Below are 21,637 nucleotides of genomic sequence, written 5' to 3'. Positions count from 1 at the left end.
GCAGGTAATGACAACAATATCGGTTTCACAAATCCAAGCTCCTCACACTACCCTTAATTATAATATCTCAGCAACAACAGAGGGTCCACAATTACAAGCTCGTCACGCTGTACCCTAAATAATAATATCTCAGCAACAACAGAGGGCCTACAATAACAAGCTCATAACACTGTACTCGCATGCTGACTGATGTATCCATTCATCACAGACTTAGATCTAATAATAGGATATTAGTAGGTATAATAATGATAGGTAGGCCCACCAAAAACCTTTTTCATTTTCATTTTCAGAGATTCATCTTCAAAATTTATTTATTAATTTTGCAATAACAAAGACATGATAACAGCTCAAGCTTACATTATTTATCACCCCTTTTGAAACAAAATGCTTAATCTGATTTGATAATTCTTTTTAAAACTTCCTAAATTAACCAATCATGAGTGTTGAATATAAACTGGTTGACAGCAATTTGAAATTTGAACAAATTTCATGCAAACACTTAATGACAAACTTCAACAACTTCTTTGAGAGGCATTGATAAACTGACTAAACTGACATGCATCTATTTCACACATACATGACTAATGACACCAGAACCCCGTGGAATATGCAGAAACTAAACTCTTACTATGAAATATGCAAATAAGATAAATATGCAAATGAACAAATCTTAAAAAGATGCTGTAATATAAGACTAATGATTTTTCTTATATTATGGATCCCCTGAACAGCTTGTCACTGTTTTAAAGTAACAATTTGAAAAAGCAGACATGTTGTTTCACATTTATAATGCCATCAAAACTGAACTATTGACAGATTTCTTAATGGTAGGAAGCAACTCTTCTTTGACTGTAACATGCAACCATGAAGTGTGAGTGAGTGAGCTGAGTTTTACGCCGCTTTTAGCAATATTCCAGCAATATCACGGCGGGGGACACCAGATATGGGCTTCACACATTGTACCCATGTGGGGAATCGAACCCGGGTCTTCGGCGTGACGAGCGAGCGCTTTAACCTCTAGGCTACCCCACCGCCCCACCATGAAATGTAGTTACTGGAAGATTTCTGCATCACATTCAATCAAATCACACCGTGTTCATTAATGCTGTTCACACATACATGAGCATCACTGAACATGGCACCAAGTCCCAGCAATGCTGTGGGTTTTGTGACTATGTAATAATGGTTTTCTTGTATGGCTTTACCTAATGTCGACTAATAACTAGCATTATCGCCACAACACAGAACAGCTGTCTACTTCAGGAACTGGCATAAATGAAGCTACCAGATACAGGTTAGAATCTGCCATGAAAGAGGCAACAATTTAATGACACCCTAACGCTTTCTGCCAAATATTTTCCTTTTCATTCACCCTCTTCCGTCTTCTATCTTTGGTCCAAAAACTCTGTAGTACAAAATACATATATGTAAAATTATCATTTATAACTGTTTTGATGAAAACTTGGACAGCATGAGAGATTGCTAAATGCAGTCAGTCAACCATGAATAAGTATGTCTCTAAAAAAGGTTTACATTAATTCAAAACAAACTGATAACACATATTCCATAACAGTCAATTTTGGCAGATTAGATATCACAGACTTGTCAACTAATAAAATGAGTTGGTCAGACACCGCTTCCTGGAAGAAGCATAACCATGACGGAGATGTTGTCCTTGGCACCGGCCAACAGCGCTGCCTGTACCAGATACTCTGCCATGTTCTTTGCCAATTCTCGCTGTTTCTCCTCCAAGGTCTCTGGAACATGGTCGGGAATGTCTGCATGAACTGGGAGGGTCAGAAAGTCTGGGTCAAGGCCATGACCTTGATCTAAATCTGAAGCATCTTCAAGATGGCTGCCAATCTCTGTTCTCAGATCTGCTTCAATGGTCAGAGTATTGACCTGTCCAGTCTTAATCTCTTCCACTGGTGTTGAGGTAGCTTGAGCATCACTCATACCATCTTCTGACTGACATATATTTGATATTTCCTTGGAACAAGATTCGACATCAATGTCAGGAAGGTCGCCCTGTTCAAGGTCATTGTTAGAAAATGACACTTTTCGGCTGTCAGCCTTGTTTAAATTGTCTCTGATGACCTCAGCTTGTTTGGCCTTCTCGTTGTTCTCGATCTCGTCAAGGAGGGGCTGGAGACTGGAGGATATACTACTGGGAGGGGGTACATGGTGGGTCGGCAGCATCTGAAACAGCACAGCATCGTCAGTACAGCACAGGTAGCATACTACATTCCTCCATCACCCTGAAATTCACACAGATTTTGGTTGTTTTTTTAATGTCGTGTTTGTTGTTGAACGTTACGCTAATAAATATTGTGGTTGTATTATGGCAGCCTGTAAATAATCAACTCCAGATCAAATGTTTGGTTTGTTTTAGGGGTGGGTATTGCAGAGAATTTTCATATTGCGATATACTGCGATGTGAAAGCATATATTGCGATATGTATTGCAATATATTGCAAGAAGTGTTTTTAACATAAAAAACCTACTTATAATCGAGTTAATGCTTGATTCATAAAGCAAAAACACAACAAAATTACTATGCTTGATTTGGATTTAATAAAAACTTTTAATCATGACAAAATAAAAATGTAAATAAATTGTTTGGCACAAATGAAACAAGGAAAGGAACAATTTAAAAAACGAAGATATCCGTAGATTTCCGAGTGTTATGAAGTTTTCCGAATGCATGTCAAAATACAGGTTTTCGATCGGCGTATCGCAATATGTATCGTTTTCATGTCTGAACCGGTAAATACCGGTAAACCTGGTTATATTGCGCAGCCCTAGTTTGTTTGTTGTTTAACGTCACACTCAGCAATATTCCAGCCATATGACGGCGGTCTGTAAATAATCGAATCTTGACCAGGCAGTCTGGTGATCAACATAATGAGCATCGGTCCAACCAATGGGGATATGGTGGCATGTCTCAGAGAGCATAACCACTCAATGCTGTTAGTCGCCTCTTGCGACAAGCATGGGTTACTGAAGATCAATCTGGATCTTCACGGGTTTAAATTCACACAGACAACCTAGCTGGGGTGTAGTTGCTATTTTTAACCAACGAATCACGAGACAGAATTGTTCCCGCAAGAGGAAATGGTAGTTGACAAAAGGTTCATGTACAACGTAGGGCTCGTTTGACTTCCATAACTTATAAATGGATGCATTATATTTGCTGACAAAAACGTTGACACTCTACAGTACCAAACTACAAGCTTGATGTATTCCTGGGTGTTGAAGACAACATAAACAATCAATCGAATTGTGCCTGACCACATAAAGCCCACATTATTTGACATGTTTCTAAACATCAGCTTACCTGTTACAGAATGTGAGGTGTTATTCATTTTTCTTGAATACTATAGAAACTTTGACTGTCTCTAAGTCTATCAAAACATATTTACTCAGAATTCATTTAAATTATGTTCTTCTTCCAATTTATAAAAATGAATTTAGAATATTAACACTAATGTCAATGTCAAAACCCTTTGATGTTGAATGTCTACTGTCTAAAGAAAGGTTCTTCACAGATTCATTTCATGGATTACAAGTACTTTTCCAGTTGCTTTTACTAATTTAAGTAATTGTTGAATAGTTATAGAATTGCAATCCTGATTTTGCACTTTAATGAAATATTAGATGCTATCAATTCTGCAATAAAACACTGCTCCCTTCTTACTTCTCCTGTGTGGTGGTAAAGATGAAGATGAGGTTTGATAAAGCACTTCCGGAAAACACAGTTTTGTAGTTCTGGCTACCGTTTGACCCCACATTTTGCAATATCTAAAAATAATCGTAGGGACCTCAGAGTTTGAACTTTGTGGGAATAAAACCTGGCCCATTATTGTGAAGAGCAAACACTTGACCACTGTGCTACCCAACCCACTCTCAGTGATGAGACTTGGTAAGCACATGTTCCACAAGGTGAAATCACATCTATCTATGATAGTCCTCAATTCTACAGTGATGGGTTGAAGGCCATAAGTCTCTAGTGTTACTCTTGAGCAGTCAAACAAATCTTCAGTTAAATACAATTCTAGAAATTCGAAGATCAAATGACATGACAGAAATATTTTTTAAAATCAAACATACTCTTACTTGTTAATTTTCTTATGTAAAAAATCACTTCACACTGTGATTATAATGAATAATGCTTTAGAAGCATATATCCAAAGTGTCACAATAAGCGTAAGAAATTATGCTTAGTAATCAAAAGAAACACATCGTAATTTGCAATTTCACGCATTAAAATGTTTCAAAAGCATTCATAAAATGTTAAAATAAGCATATGAAATCACTTACTCAATCCAAGGTCTATTTAGTTTATAATTAGAAGCTGCTATTTCATGCTACAGGCCTTTGTCCCAAGACGGTATCCTTGAAGGACGCTAGGACCAATGTTAATGATCAACACACATCTAATAAAATACTGGTTCCCTCGGTCAAGAATCAACATAAAACTTGAACATAAGCAATTTAAGCATAATAACATTAAAATGAATTAGTGTTATACCCGAACCAAAATATTTCCGTGACCTTAGTTTTAAAAGTGCATGTGAGAATTACATACAAACCAAGAATTGGGCAGAGGTAGCATGTTCCCAATATAAAACAAACTTATAAGAAAAAAAATATAAAACAATCAAAAAATAAAACACATGTCTTCATGAAAAATCAGTATTTAAGCAGACAGGCATAAAACATGCTCAATAAACTTGTTGACACTGCACTCAGACAGGATACTGGTGCTTTAAAGGGAGACTACTCTCACAGCCTTAAAGCTAATCAGGTGTCACAGCATATTTGATTACAGACAACCAAAGTTCACTTAGTGTGTCTCTAAGATATATATCAGTCTATCAGTTGACTAATACCCCAATCAAAGACAAAGGGTCATTTTGACAGAAGTTGCTAATTATAACTAAATGTAAGTAGTCTCTGCTACTTTGTGAGTATTCTCTGTTACTGTATATCTAACCATTCTGTTACTTTACATCTGACATATGTTACAATATATCTGACTATTCTGTTACTATATATCTGACTATTCTGTTAACTCTCATGTCAAGCGAGTGTTCTCGGTTACTTTAAGTATGAGTACTTATATGTATTCTCTGTTACTTTACATGTGAGTGTTCTCTGTTAGTTCAACTGTGAGTGTTCTGTTACTTTACATGTGAGTGTTCTGTTAGGACTCACAACAGACCAATTAGTGCCACCCCGAAACCTCTGCTGTCACAGACCATATCGTGGTCCTGTCCCCACTGCTCGTCAGTGCCAAAACAGACTGCAATGGGCAACTCAGCATCAAAGTTGGAGTTATCGACAATGGAGAACTGTGCTTTTTTCTGATGAAAGCAGATATTGTGTTTCAACAGTCGATGGCAAAGTGAGAGTATGGCAAAGGCGTGGGAAACGGTTTTCCAATGAGCGAATTGTTGAAAGAGAATCGTGGGGTGGTCCAAGCATCGTGGTGTGGGGTGCAATCTGGTCTGAACCAGAGCGTTGGCCCTATGGTGTTCCAAATTCTCGGTCCAGGATGAGGAAATGGTGTGACAGCTGCTCGCTAAATTGACCAAGTCAATAGATCCCACGTTGTACCACATTTTGGACGTCACAGAAACCACATTATCCAGCAAGACAACGCTCGTGCCCACACTGCCAAAGCAACATGGGACATCCTGAGCCAACATGGCATCCAAACCTTACAATGGCCTGCACTCAGTCTGGATTTAAGTCCAACAGAACACCATTGGGACGAGATTCAAAGAAGACTTAATGACCTCCAACCAAGGCCGACAACTGTGGCTGGACTCGATCAGGCATTTCGCAGAGTATGAACCCAAGTGCCTATGGCCTTCATCAACCGGCTAATTCATTCCATGTACAGACGATGCAACCTCCTCATCAATGTCCATGGAGGCCACACACGATACTGACTTTGTGGTGTCCAAATGGTACCATTTTTAGTGATTTTGTTTGTGTGAACTCTAAATTGTTAAGTTTGAACTCAATCCTCTGTTTTGATTGTTAATTAGACCAAATTAAAGTGTGTGCTTGAAAAAACATCTATCGATGTGGCTTTTCTTTTGCAGTTCAGTATATATTGTGAGTTTGCAAAGTAAGTGTATGAGGTCTTCTGTGATGGACATTACTGACTGATGACAGACCAGTCTTGAATATTAATATTTGCTCCAGTATTTTCTTCCTAAGATTAAGACGGTCTCTGTATCTATCTTCTCTCAGTGCTCTATGATGTTACTGATGAGGGTTTAGTACTATGAGAGTGGTGAAGAGAGAAACAGAAGACGTACAGTACTACCTTAAACTAAATCACCCAAACAAAGAGATTTAAAGTTACATTTGAAACTTCAACCGTTTCCATTACCTTCTGTAATTTTCTCAGTCGCTTAATTAAATAAACAATGAATTAAAATTATTAAGCATCAACATCATAATATATGCAATAAATATGAAAGTAATGAGTATGTCTGTGTTTGTGTTTAATGCCACACTCAGCAATATTCCAGCTATGTAATGGTAGCCTGTAAATAAGCAACTTTGGACCAGACAATCCAGTGATCAGTATCATGAGCAACAACCTACGCTATTGGCACATCATGACATACAACCAGCCAGGTCATCAAGTCACATCTTACAACTGCCATAGGTTCCTGGGAACTTAATCTACAGTCCGTTTGAGTCAGAAACGGACCGATGAATTGCAAATTTTATCATTGTACAAAATTGCCACATAAATATAAATAGTACACATGTTTATCATTTACTAATATCCAACAGCTTTCTTATATTTGAAAATTTTCCGGACTCCAACAAAAAAGTTGTTTAAGAAACTATCATCATTGAAAACGCAGAAGTTGTTATCTGTCGCGGCAGGGTGAAACCGCAGAAATGGAACAGCCACTATCTCGTCGTGCACGGGATACACATGCCTGATGAAAAATGAAGTTGAATGCTGACGTGAAACAGTTGATGATTAAAGTGTACGATTTTTTCCGTGCTGAAGACGAAAGGGGCAAACCATTTTATGCCATTAATAAATTCCGTAAGCGGGCAGCAAAAGCTTTAGGAGTATCAGCAAGGGTACTGACAAATGTTCTGGAATATTTATGTGGCAATTTTGTACAATGATAAAATTTGCAATTCATTGGTCCGTTTCTGACTCAAACGGACTGTAACTCACAATCACCAAGAGATAAAAATAAAGAAACACTGATGTATAATAAACTAAGTTATGTCTAAACTGTTCTAGTCATCAATGATAATATCAACAATGAACACTGGTTACAATCACCACAATAATGGGAAATTATTATGAGGTTTTTCATTCACAGCGGTGAAAATAAAATATATCCTAACACCCCTATGTTGTTAGATCCCATGACATGGAAATCAGATCCAGTGGTACAATATATATTATATATTATATATAAAGAGAGTCACACTTGAGTATAATTTGCTGTTTTTGATGCATTGTTGCAGTCATCTTACAGAACTTATTTCCTTGTATTTTCCATTGCCATGGAAACAAACAAAGCTGTAATTACAGAAATCACTCGAAATGTGTTGATCTATTTTCTTCATTCAGAAAATATACTAAAAGGTGAAAACAAACAAACAAACAAACTAACTCTGACAGCATTAAACGGAAATGTATTTTGTGTGTGTTTTGAACATATTGATGTTTTGGACAAATAATTATCTGTTCATGGTTCAATATATGCCCATTTTCTTAATGACCCTCCTAAAGTTGTACAACATTTTTAAATGATCCCTCCTCTAAAGGCTTCCCCAGTGATGACCTTCCAGTTGCAACGTTGCTGACATTTATCATGATGGTGACAACACTGATGAAACATTAACACTGATAAATGTGACAATATTGATGACAATATATAACATCATGATAAATATGACAATGAGAAAGATGATAACAATGACACAGTTCACATTACAAGATTTTAACTAGATACCTACAATTGGATATAGAGAGTTTACAGCTCATTGTTGTATAAACTAAGATTACCTTCAGCAGTAGTGATGTGACTTCTTGATCTGAAAATATTTCCCACACGCCATTAGTGGCAAACACCAGGAATTGGGCATACTGGTCAATGGGTACGCAGGTAGTGTGTGGCTCCACCTGCAGGCATTTCTTCAGACTGAGATCACCATGGTTACCCAGACCACGGGTGGTTGCCACGACGCCATTCACTTGGCATTCACGAGAACTTTCACTGAGGGTACCTCCTAAAACACCAACACAATGTTGAGATTTTTTTGTCTTCTTTTCTGTTTAATCACTTACTAATCCCACAGAAGGATTATTCAAGTAAATATCTCCTGACAAAAGTTTACAAAATTTGTAGCTCTATGTTTCTTATAAAATAATTTTAATGTAAGGGAGAAAGAGACGTCTCCATAGTACCAACACAAAGTGTCATCACAGAAAAGATTATTATGGTGAATATTTTGGAAAATGTAATTCAATAAAAATGAGTGAGTGAGTGAGTTTGATTTGTACTCAACTGGTTTAACATTTCGTCATCTCAGTTTATACAGACTAAAAACATCAAATCAGTCATTAATGCTATATATATTTATCAGTGTACCTACCGTTCTTGAGAACGAGCTTCCGTTCCTTCGGATTGCTAGGTGTATGATCCTTTGTTAACCTATACGAAGTGTTTCCTCGTACCAACAATCCATGGATATTACCTGTGAAGAAATCATGAATGTCAAGTGAGTGAGTGAGTCTAGTTTTACACCGCACTCAGCAATATTCCAGATATATGGCGGTCTATAAATAATCGAGCCTGGACTAGACAATCCAGTGATCAACAGCATGAGCATTGATCTGCATAATTGGGAACCGATGACATGTATCAACCAAGTCAGCGAGCCTGACCACCTGTTCCGTTAGTCGCCTCTTACGACAAGCATGGGTTACTGAAGATCAAATGAATATCAAGAGTGACTATGTTAGTGAGTTTCGGAGAGGAAAGACCACATTGTTGCATATCTCAGACATTTATTACTTTGTTGAAACCCTCGGGTATGGATATCATGCGGGCAAACCTAGAAACATTTTCAAGGAGATACTGAATTTGAATGAAGCCAGATTGATTCCTGGCATCCCCAAGGGATTTAACTCCGCAAAGAGATTACCATCAATATGAATGATGAACCCTTCAGTAGCAAGGATGAAATACAAATACAAGTATAAAGAATATCAGGGGTATCGGTTTTGTTTGTGTGTGTGTGTGTTAAATAAAATCACAATCAATTTCAAAGCTAAAGACAAAAACATGCATATAAAATGTTCTTAATTTATCATTTAAAAGCTTGGGGTCATTGTCATAATCTTAAAGGCACTGTCACACCATACTGCTCTAAAAATAAATAATGCATTTCTCTCAATAATACTAACTATCAGCCCTCAATTCCATATATGGCAAGTATTATATATGCAAGGTACCCATATTTTTCAACTATGCATAAACATATTCCGTCAAACCCTGTTATCATGAACACAGCAGGACACTGCTGTAACGTCATGATGTCCACATATTCCAGACAATGAGCAGTCAGACAGATCAATTAGCAGCATAATGAATGAAAAAGAAAATATGACAGCATGCAGAAAACTAACAATGAACCTTTACGCCCATGTGGGGACTAAGTCAAGGGTTTTGAGATAGCACTATATATTTGCATTTGAAATTAAAGATAAGGGGGCAAATTTATAAGAATTTGTATAAGTGAGGCATCTGTACATATAAGATAACAGGGTTTGAGATAAGAGGAATGTGGTAAGGATTGTTGTGTGTATATGTAATTTGGTACCAACCTGCATTAGCCAGATGAACAAGACCTAGTTGTACTGCAGTGTCACCATTCCCTCCCTCATCCTGAGGAGAGTTCTCTGATCCCTTGGAGCTGTCTCCAGGCTCCGTAGCCTGTACTATGGCAGTAAGAGCTGAACATCCACTCCAGCGAACCTTGGAACACTCATCCTTCCCATAGGACAACAAGATGTCCAGCAGGTGATAAGCCTTCTTGAAGGCACTGGATATTTTGGGCGAGAGGGGATGCTTAGGTTTGGAAGACTTCTTCCTCTTTGTCTCTTCATCACCTTCAGGATGTTGTCCTTTGTCCTTCATCAGAAGGTCATACTTGGCCTCACACAGGGCAATGATCTGTTGAATGATGTCCATACTCTCTTGGTGGAGCAGAACCCGCTCACTGTCCTTTGTGTCCGGGCGGTCAAACTTGTAGTGGGAGATGTCTGTCACATCAGCAAGGTTGTGGGCAGTTGTTGATTTGGTCTTGGGGTCAAATTTGGCCATCTCGTTTAACAGAAGTCTGTGAAGCTCTGATGCTGCCACTTCCGCTGCAAAACGTCCATGGTGGCCGTCAAACAGAGCAAGGTAACATTTGTCATGATCGTCTCCAAAATAATCTTGAAACACTCTGGTATCCTCCATCACACTTTTCCATCTTTCATTCTGGCTTGAACACAAGCCCACTGCCAGTGTACATGATGGGCTACAGTTCAAGGACACTCCGTTTACATTTGTGTTAATGTTTTGACGAATCTGTCGACACATGTCATATGTGTCTTCGATATCAGACTTCAGACGTTCATAGGCGTCGTTGATCACTTTTATGGCTTTTGGGTCAATAGGATTTTCTCGGTGGCCTCATTCTTCAGTCTGCGGAGGATGGCATTTCTCCGCTTGAGGAGTGCTTCGGAGTTGTCTGGCAGGGTGGAACACTTGAATTTCATCACGGTGAGGGCATTGTGGAAGCTGCGGTGGTCAAGGAGGGTCCGGATGTCGATGAAGATGCCACACTTGTCACATCTAACAGTAATATCAGGCTTATTGGTGTACTCTGTCATCAGAGTGTCCGGGGTATCTGAAATCATCATCATCATCATCATCATCATCATCATCATCATCATCATCATCATCATCAAAAGTGATGGAGAGATGTATTTATGTGACAGGATGTTCTGTTTTGTTCATGTGTTGTTTAACCCCAATGGTTTATGATACAAGACAAACCAGTGGTCGATATTGTGAGTAATCATCCTTGCTGCCGGGGTTCAATGCCATGCAATCAACCAAATCCCTGAGTCTGACACCAGATTCACTTAGTCCGTCATCTCTTACTGTGGATGCCGAGGGCCTGTTCTAATCTGGCATCCAAGACAAGCAAGACAGGCAGACACACAGTCATGTGATCGGTGGTTCAACCCTTCGTATCGTCTTGGCAACAAATACAGTATTCAGTCACATATACAAGATCATAAGTACAGTTTGGTGGCATGTATTGTAAAGGTCCATATATACACATATGGTATCTCCATGGTGAATAGGGCAGTGGAGTAGCCTTGTGGTTAATCGCTGAAATATTGCTAAAGTTAAATCTTGCTTAAAATCCAACTCACTCACTCCATTGAGATTGTGGTGAGAAAATAGATCACTAGTGACAATGGAGGTCAAAAGAGGTGACCAAATTGATTAGGTTGTCAGACTCAGTGACTTTGTCATTAGGTGTCATCATACCATGGCCGTGTAGATTGGTTCTCAAAATATCAATCACTGAATAGCCTGATCTGATACCCATTAAGATCCGGGTTCGAATTGGCCCTCAGTAACCCATGCTTTTTGTAAGAAGCAACTAATGGGATCGGGTGGTCAGGCTCGCTGACTTGGTTGCACATGTCATCTTATCCCAATTGCTCATGCTGTTGATCACTGGATTGTCTGGTCCAGACTTGATTATTTACAGACTGCCACAATATATCTGGAAAACTGCTGAGTGCGGCATTAAACAACAAGCCAACTAACCATTTGATCTGGACTCGATTATTTACAGGCTGCCATAATATAACCACAATATTTATTAGTATGACGTTCAGCAAAAACCACGACTGAATTACTCACGGAATTTCTTGTAATAGTAATACATCATCAGAGGTGTGACGTCCGATTTGGACCGGCACTGACTCGGGGTCCGTCTGATGAACGAACGTCGAGGCATTATCACAGATGTTCGACTTACTCCTAGCTTACTTCACAACAAACTAACACTGAGCAATACTGTGAAATAACCATACCGTCAGCTCCTTAATACCGTACTTCCTCAATAACAGTACATCATTAAAACATCACAACTGAAACAGCTCATCATTTAAGAGCCAATACTGAAAACAGAATTTCCCACAAATAATTTTCATATTTATAATCAAGACCTGTTTTAATTTTAGTATGTAAGTCCACTTATGGAAATGTATGCATTGTTAAAGGGTAGTGACTGAACGTAATGTGAAGAGTTTATTACATGTTATACGGTATAATATGATAGCTTAATCTGATTATATGTCATCCACACTGGGTAACAGACAGAGCTGGATTTAGCAGATAACACAAGACACAGGGGGAACCCAACCATGGAACACAGGAACACATGTTACCTGGGTCCTGAACAAATGTGGGAACAATGCTTAATATTATTTTATGTTCATTAGATTCTGTTGTTGCTACTATTCTTGTGAAAAAGCAAAGCATTGTTTAGCATAAGTCTTAGGCTGAAACATATTTGTTGTTAATATTCAGGATATGGATTTTCAAATGGATACAATGAGTTTACTACTGAATTTTGAGATTCTGTTTCTGTTAATATTCTGGATATGATGAATTTTCAAATGAACCATGACATTCTTTCTTTTCGTTAGTATTCATGATACAATGAATTTACAATCTACACTTTATACATTCACTTTATACAAATAAATAAATTTGATTCAGACAAACTCTGAACTCAGTAGTCTTGTGAAATAGCAATACATTGTTGGGCATAAGCCATAGGCCAAACCATATATATTGCTATTTGTACTGTTGTTTCTGGTTTTGGAGGAGTGATTTTTTGAAATCATTTCCATTATATTTAACTTCTTTGATTTTTGCTCTCTTAGTAAAAACTTCAATTTCATCAACAAACACTCAAAATGTATCTGGCATTAAAATGCACTTTTGGGCAGCAATCTGTTCAAGTTCAGCTGTCAAATTTGAAATGTTTGGCATTAAAATGCACTTTTTGATCTGTCCAAGTTCAGCTGTCAAAGTGAAAAAAGCCCTTTATAGTACAAAGAAGCCCATCCCAAACACCCAATCTGTACATACATACACGGTTTTACATGGACTTTGAAAGATGGGAGTAATTTTCATTCAAAGTAAATGTTTTGAGGAGTCAAAATTGTGAGTCATGAAAATATTTGGTTAAAAAAATAATTATTAATTCTAATTAAGCCAAGGGCTTTGAAAGCATAGTATACTGTTTGCCAATTGCAGTTTACAGTCAAAAAACCTTCATTGCTTAACATATTAGTGGAGTTATTTGGAATCAAGGTGCACTTACTTGAAAAAATACTGTGTCAACTATGACAGGATGAAAATGTTTTTTGTTAGTATTTTTAAAAATTGTTGAGTTAAATACTGGGGCATATTGGGGCAAGCAGGTTAGATGGTGTACTCTTGGCTAAATATCTTCGATAGAACAAACGTGGAGGTTGACAATGAAGTGAGCAGGGACTATAGACATAACATACCAGTTTGTCTGATTGAACCATGTCATAATCATAAGTTAACATTTTTCAAAGAGTGAGTGAGTGAGTGAGTTTACTTTTATGCCGCACTCAGCAATATTCAAGCTATATGGTGGTGGTCTGTAAATAATCGAGTCTGGACCAGACAATTCAGTGATCAACAGCATGAGCATCGATGTGCAATTGGGAACCGATGACATGTGTCAACCAACCCGGTGAGCCTGACCATCCGATCCCGTTAGTCTTAGGACAAGCATGGGCTTCTGAAGATCAATTCTAACCCGGATCTTCACGGGTCTTTTTGAAAGAAGAGATGTAATGGTATTAGGTAGCAATACTCTAATTTGACTAGATGTACTGAGAAATATTGCTTTTACTGTATTATTAGTTTGTAAATTGTTTGCTTTTAGGAAAAACAATAAGGAAACTATCAGCTGGAGGTTTTGTTATTATAAACAGGTGCATTTAAAAACAGAGCTAACAAAATCCCCTAGGTGTTACAATGTCTGGTAATACTGTGAGGCAGGGTTCCACTGCAGTACACAGGACATTCACTATGTTCACAGAAATAGAACAACATTGTTGTGTAGTGTTTGTTGTTAACACCGCACTCAGCAATATTCCAGCTATATGGCAGCGGTCTGTAAATAATCGAATCTGGACCACACAATCCAGTGATCAACTGAATGAACTTCTATCTACGCAATTGGGATACGATGACATGTGTCAACCAAGTCAGCGAGTCTGACCACACAATCCTGTTAGTTGTTCTTACAACAGGCATGGGTTGCTGGTGACCAATTCTAATCTGGATCTACACAGGATCTAATCTGGATCTACACGGGATCTAATCTGGATCTACACAGGATCTAATCTGGATCTACACAGGATCTAATCTGGGTCTAATCTGGATCTACACAGGTCAAACATTGTTATGAAGTGAGTGAGTGAGTGAGTTTAGTTTTACGCCACTTTTAGCAATATTCCAGCTATATCAGGCGGGGGACACCAGAAATGGGCTTCACATATTGTACCCATGTGGGGAATCGAACCTGGGTCTTGGCGATGACTAAATCTAACACTTTAACCACTACAAACCCCACCGGCCCTTGTGAAGAGCGGGAATGTCATGCGCACAACCAGTTTCATCAGTGAGCTTGTGTAAATATTTGACAGCTGCAGTGTCCAGCTGCATTAAACATAACTGGCTGTTACAAATCCTGGTTACACCTGACAAAATCTATAAATGAAAAGGTTTTATCAAAATGAAATCTGAAAAAAATGTCATCACAAGCGCATTAAAAGATAAGGAAGGATATATGGATGAACAACAGCTAGACAACAGTGTTAGAAAATACACCAAAACGTTGCTCTCACTGTAATAAAGTAATAAAACTTGTTCCTCCATATATTCTTATCCTTCCTTACTGCTCCAACTTCTAAATGCCTCTCGGGGGCGGTGGGGTAGACTAGTGGTTAAAGCATTTGCTCGTCATGCCGAAGACCCACGTTTGATTCCCCACATGGGTACCATGTGTGAAGCTCATTTCTGGTGTCCCCCGCTGTGATATTGCTGGAATATTGCTAGAAGCAGCATAAAACTAAACTTTCTCACTCACTCTAAATGCCTCTCAAAGGAGCATTAAAAGATCTTGTACATTTAAGTGGGTGCCAAAATGCTTAAATGAACAGAAGATAAATTTTCTTATTGAGAAACAGAAAAATAATCTGAAGTTTCATGACCAACCTGTTCTGAAAACGTTTTGTGCCTTAAACAGCTCAGTAGCATATCTTGATGCTAGAATAGGGTGTAACTGGGACTCATTGTGTGCCTCCTTCTTCGCCGGATCCTTGCCGTCACTCTTCGCTCCCTCCTTCCCTCCCGTGGGGGTGCCAGGGGGGTTGCTTTTCTGTAGGTTCTTCATCAAAATGCTCATGTAGGATCTCTTTTCAGAAGTTGTTGGGCTAGGTCGTCTGGGAAAGCTTTGTTGTGACCTGGTATCAATCTGTAAACACAATCCAAACAATAAACAATTTCTTTGTTAAACAAAGCTAAACAATATAGATATATACTAGGGAAAGAAACCTTTCAAAATTTCCCACTAGACCACAGGACCAGTGAGTGGATAATAATTAGTGGTCCTGTCTGTACTTCGTAGATTTACTTAACTATCAATACAAAATTCACTGGCCACCAGGACCACTGCAAAGTTATCATTTAGTGGTCCTGATGAATTTTTACTAGCCATGGACCACAGGACCAGCGTAAATTTTGCACACTGTATACACAAAACCAAGAATATAATAACAAATTGATGATGGTCTGATGAAGGAAAGTATAAACAAATTGGGTTTGACTGACTGACTGAGTATGGCTTTATGCTGTTTTTAGCAATATTCCAGCAATAACATGGCGGGGACACCAGAAATGGGCTTCACAAATTGTACCCATGTGGGGAATCGAACCCGGACCTTCGTCGTGAGGAGCGAACGCTTTAACCACTAGGCTACCCCACCGCCCCAATTGGGTTTGATGCCGCTTGTAACAGTATTCCAGTTATATCACAGCAGGTCTGTTGAATGTGGGAGGAAAAGCCAGAGTGACACAAGTCTAAGATTTTTACCACTTTGGCAAAACCATGTACCTGGGTATGATGGTGATAAACCAAGAAAGAACAAATTGGTTGGAAGAGGAAAGAAAACAATGAATGAATAAATGATTTTAATATTTTACATTGATATTTTTTACAAATATTTCGAAAGGTTTTCGGATTATTTGAACGTGCATCCAATATATAATTACTAACAACATATTTCGGATCTGCAACTGATAAATCTAAACTATAGCTGACACATATTTAGATTATATAACCTATAAATTAATCTTATTCTCAAGTTAAAGGGGAACACTTAAGAAAAACTAAACGCCGTAATCCCTGTAACAATGAACACCGCCCTTAAGCAGAGCTTGAGATAATCTCGTGTCGCTCAAACCCGAATTGCTAGCGCTGAAACATAATCTTCCCCTCTTGGGTTACACCACACACGAACTTAGGATCGGTCATCTTAAGCATTTACTTCATTCCTGCTAGGGAATCCCTATCCCCCATGTTTGATCTAATTTCTACATGTAATCTATCACGAAATCAACATATCCCATTCATCGGTGTCACCTTCAATATTATCTGAAACGAGGCATTGTTAACCAACCTGCGATATTGACAGCCTTACCGGGCTGTTCGGTCCAACGTACACGTCGACCTGTGACATCGTAACCAGGAGAACTGTCAACAACCTACCGGAAGTCTGGCTGTTCCGTTCTCCTCCCTGGTAATTTTAACACCGCGCGTGCGCTCTTTTCTGGGATTAATTTGCTTATAGTTTCTTGACTGACTACATATTTGAATTCTTTTCACCCTTATGTATTCCCTGAAACAACCAGAAATAAGATTTGTTTGTTTGTTTATTTAAATATTTTGACGGAGGTGGTTTGTATCATGTGAACCTATTCCATATATCAGTATCTGTTAAACTTCAGGTAAATAGGGGTCACCAAAACACTTGCTTGTTTTGGTCTCACGTCTATAAATAAAACCATACAGAACTGAGATTTGGAGTCCATAATCTATGGGCTATGGTCCATACTAAATTTTAATCCTCTTTGGTAAACATTACCGCATCCTGACACGAGGGAAAGGTGAGTGAGTGAGTGAGTTTAGTTTTACGCCGCACTCAGCAATATTCCAGCTATATGGCGGCGGTCTGTAAATAATCGAGTCTGGACCAGACAATCCAGTGGCCAACAGCATGAGCATCGATCTGCTCAATTGGGAACCGATGACATGTGTCAACCAAGTCAGCCGCCTCTTACGACAAGCATGGGTTACTGAAGATCAATATTCTAACCTGGGTAAGAGTTCCTCCCGTTCCCCCATCCCTAATGATATTTATAAATTAATATATACTAAAACTGTTAACAAAACCTAACACAACAATTAATAGTGAACTCACAAAAATAACTAAAAGCCCCAAACTTAATTACAATATATAGGGTCGAACCACGTTGTATGATAAGGGCCCCAGGCACGGTAATGTTACAAATCAATATGGGGGAACGACTGACTGACTGACTGAGTGAGTATGGTTTTACGCCGCTTTTAGCAATATTCCAGCAACATCACGGCGGGGGACACCAGAAATGGGCTTCACACATTGTACCCATGTGGGGATCGAACCCGGGTCTTCGGCGTGACGAGCCAACGCTTTAACCACTAGGCTACCCCACCGCCCCCTATGGGGGAACGAAAGGAACTCGGAAGGAACGGGTCAGTGAGTGAATGAGTATGGTTTTACGCCGCCTTTTGCAATATTCCAGCAATATCAAGGTGGGGGAAGCCATCCAAGGTCTTCGGCGTGAAGGACAAGCTCTTACACCAATAGGCTACCCCACCGCCCCTGAAGTAGTGTTAGATAACTTTCGTCAGGGCTTTAGTGTAGATGCGAAGTACGACTATTATTGTAACAATTTATTTGGTTTGTTGTTTAACGCCGCACTCAAACATTTTTCAGCTATTTGACGGCAGTAAATAATCGTGTCTGGACCAGACAATCCAGTGATTATTTTAAAGTTCATTATTATTGTTCACGTTGGTTAATTGAAGAAAAGTAGTTACTGAATCTAGCTGAGTTAAACACTCTTAAAACACCGGATAACTCGATCCACCACTGTTCTGGTTCCTTAGTTTCAGGGGGCGGTGGGGTAGCCTAGTGGTTAAAGCGTTCGCTCGTCACACCGAAGACCCGGGTTCGATCCCCACATTGGTACAATGTGTGAAGCCCATTTCTGGTGTCCCCCGCCGTGATATTGCTGGAATATTGCTAAAAAAGCGGCGTAAAACCATACTCACTCACTCCTTAGTTTCATGCTTGTCACGATAGTCGTCCATGTTTACAGACCGGGGAACCGTGAAGATCCGGGTAAGAATTGATCTTCAGTAACCCATGCTTGTCGTAAGAGGCGACTAAATCGGGTGAATCGGGTGGTAAGGCTCACTGACTTGGCTGACACATGTCATCGTATCCCAATCGCGTAGATCGATGCTCATGATGTTGATCACTGGATTCATACTCAATTATTTACAGACCGCCGCCATATAGCTGGAATATTGCTGACTGCGGCGTTAAACAACAAACCAACCAACTGTGGGTGTTTCCTTTGTTCTTCAAGTAACGCGCCAACCAATAGATTTGTGTAAGTGTTTGTGGCTCCTGTTAACGTTGACGTGCATCAAGTCCATCCCACAGACGCGCTATCCAACAGCCACAAGGGTTCGAATCACTGTTTGGTCAATAATTTATTAAAATAAAAATCTAGAATTTTGCAACCGTATATTGTTTTTATATGTTATGAGTAACTTATATTTCAAACTTGAACGAAATCGGTGAAGAAAATTGATTTTTTAGAAAATTCTCCCGGTACACTCATTACATATACACCATAATGTAATGAGTGTAGCGGGAGAATTTTCTAAAAAATCCATTTTTATTTTTAAAAATTATTGACCAAACTGATTCGAACCCCTGTGCAACAGCACCATTACCGTACGGTTCAGCTCCATCCTACAGTATAGGTTGTCGTCGATTCACACGTTTCAAAGGAACAAATACAGATCTTCTATATCTAATTCCCATATATAGAGGGGCGGTGGAGTAGCCTAGAGGTAAAAGCGTTCACCTCCGTGATATTGCCGTAATATTGCTAAAAACGGCATAAAACTAAACTCACTCACTCACATCGCTATGAAAATGCAAAAAAAGAAAAAAGAAAAAAAAAGGAAATCTGAACTGTATTTTGGGGCGGTGAGGAAGAATAAAGATTAATGCGTTCTCTTGTCTCGCCAAGAAACAGGGTTCGATTCCCCATTGGGTAAAATGTGTGGAGCTCGTTAATAGTGTACCCCGTCGTGATGTTCGTTGAACATTGTTAAAAAAAACGCCGTAAAACCACACTCATTTGACTGTGACCTGAAACTCCATTTAACATCACCTTGACTTCGTCTTGATTCAGTCTTTGTGTACAGACAGCTTGGTCCCCTTTACCAAATTTCACACTCGGTTACATTTCTTGCTGCTTCAGTACCAGACGATGAAGGAGATGTTATATTCTTGTAAAGAAATGCTCGAACAAATAACAAAATTCATCGTTTAACATTGTTTTATTTTCCCTGAGATAAGCGTAATGTCAATATCACAATCAAATCACAGTCAAACCACATGGAACAGTCCTGCGGCAATATAATAATAATAATGATAATAGTGCATATTTATAACGCGCACATATCCACGCTCAGAAGCATGCTCTTGGCGCTACATAAGTACCTTAAAATAAATACATTATATATACAGAGCAAGAAAACTACAATGAATAGGTGCATAATATATAAACAATAAAGGCTATTGAGGATAATATTTAGCAAAAAGGTAGGTTTTGAGATTTGATTTAAAAGAGTCCAGAGATTCAGAGTGTTTGAGGTCAAATGGGATAGAGTTCCACAAGACAGGGGAAGTGTAGGAGAAAGTTCTGTATCCAAAGGTTTTAAGTTTGTAGTTCGGCACTGTCAGAAGGTTTTGCTACTGTGAGCGAAGTTCGTGCGATGGACTGTAGGGGTTGATCAGATCTGCAATGTAGGGTGGAGCCTGGCCGTGAAGGGACTTGTATGTGAGGCAGAGTGTCTTGAATTGAATCCTGGCTCTCACAGGTAACCAGTGGAGCTGCTTTAGAACTGGGGTAATGTGACTGTGTTTGGAAGTACGGCTGACGATGCGAGCGGCTGTATTTTGGACTTTTTGTAGTCTGTCAAGTAGAGTGTCAGGGAGGCCAATATAGAGACTGTTACAATAATCTAGTCTGCTGAGAATTAGAGCACGGACAAGGGAAATGAGCAGATTCTGTGGTAATTAGAGGACGTATACTGCCAATCACTCTAAGATGAGAATAGCATGTTCTGCACAGGTTATTTATTTGGGCTTCCATGGACAGACTGGGATCTAAGAGTATTCCCAGCGACTGTACCTTTAAACGTGACTAATAAAAACATCGTTTCTCACGTACATACAAAATGATCTGGCAAATCCAAAACAGGTGCTGACAGCGAAAATATATACTTATATATTTATATGTATATCACAACTGCGTAGATGCTCATGATACTGATCACAGGATTGTCTGGTCCAGACACGATTATTTTCAGACCGCTGCCATATAGCTGGATAATTGCTAAGTGAGGCGTTAAAAAACAAACAAACAAACCGATGTTGTAAAGAAACACATTAATGTTCTGACACAGTTTCCTTGCACAACCTGTACGGATTGAACGAGTTTCCTTGCACAACCTGTACGGATTGAACGAGTTTCCTTGCACAACCTGTACGGATTGAACGAGTTTCCTTGCACAACCTGTACGGATTGAACGAGTTTTTGGTAATGGATTGAACGAGTTTCCCTTGCACAACCTGTACGGATTGAACGAGTTTCCTTGCACAACCTGTACGGATTGAACGAGTTTCCTTGCACAACCTGTACGGATTGAACGAGTTTCCTTGCACAACCTGTACGGATTGAACGAGTTTCCTTGCACAACCTGTACGGATTGAACGAGTTTCCTTGCACAACCTGTACGGATTGTTTGCACAACCCTTGAACGAGTTGCACAACCTGTACGGTGAACGAGTTTCCTTGCACAACCTGTACGGATTGAACGAGTTTCCTTGCACAACCTGTACGGATTGAACGAGTTTCCTTGCACAACCTGTACGGATTGAACGAGTTTCCTTGCACAACCTGTACGGATTGAACGAGTTTCCTTGCACAACCTGTACGGATTGAACGAGTTTCCTTGCACAACCTGTACGGATTGAACGAGTTTCCTTGCACAACCTGTACGGATTGAACGAGTTTCCTTGCACAACCTGTACGGATTGAAC

General features: G+C 39.2%; 1 protein-coding gene and 1 long non-coding RNA gene across 2 annotated transcripts; both read right to left on the bottom strand.

Annotated features, from left to right (window-relative positions):
* Window positions 1-995: 995 nt before the first annotated feature.
* On the bottom strand, window positions 996-16,928 carry LOC124288574 (protein phosphatase 2C-like domain-containing protein 1). The gene is given in 7 exon segments (XM_046725127.1): window positions 996-2,199; window positions 8,066-8,289; window positions 8,656-8,757; window positions 9,890-10,735; window positions 10,738-10,959; window positions 15,402-15,660; window positions 16,865-16,928. Coding segments are annotated over 7 exon segments (2,286 nt in total). The 5' UTR covers window positions 16,925-16,928; the 3' UTR covers window positions 996-1,626.
* Window positions 16,929-19,989: 3,061 nt separating this feature from the next.
* Window positions 19,990-21,597, bottom strand: LOC124288572. Its single transcript, XR_006901474.1, has 3 exons — window positions 21,559-21,597; window positions 21,167-21,326; window positions 19,990-21,110 (listed from the first exon to the last, which is right to left on the bottom strand). It is a non-coding gene; the product is annotated as an uncharacterized LOC124288572 (long non-coding RNA).
* Between the last annotated feature and the right edge of the window lie 40 nt (window positions 21,598-21,637).

Source organism: Haliotis rubra, unplaced genomic scaffold (genome assembly GCF_003918875.1).
Source record: "Haliotis rubra isolate DU_JTF1 unplaced genomic scaffold, ASM391887v1 Scf42, whole genome shotgun sequence".
NCBI classification, from domain to species: Eukaryota; Metazoa; Mollusca; class Gastropoda; order Lepetellida; family Haliotidae; genus Haliotis; species Haliotis rubra.
This window is presented reverse-complemented; position numbering and strand designations above follow the sequence as displayed.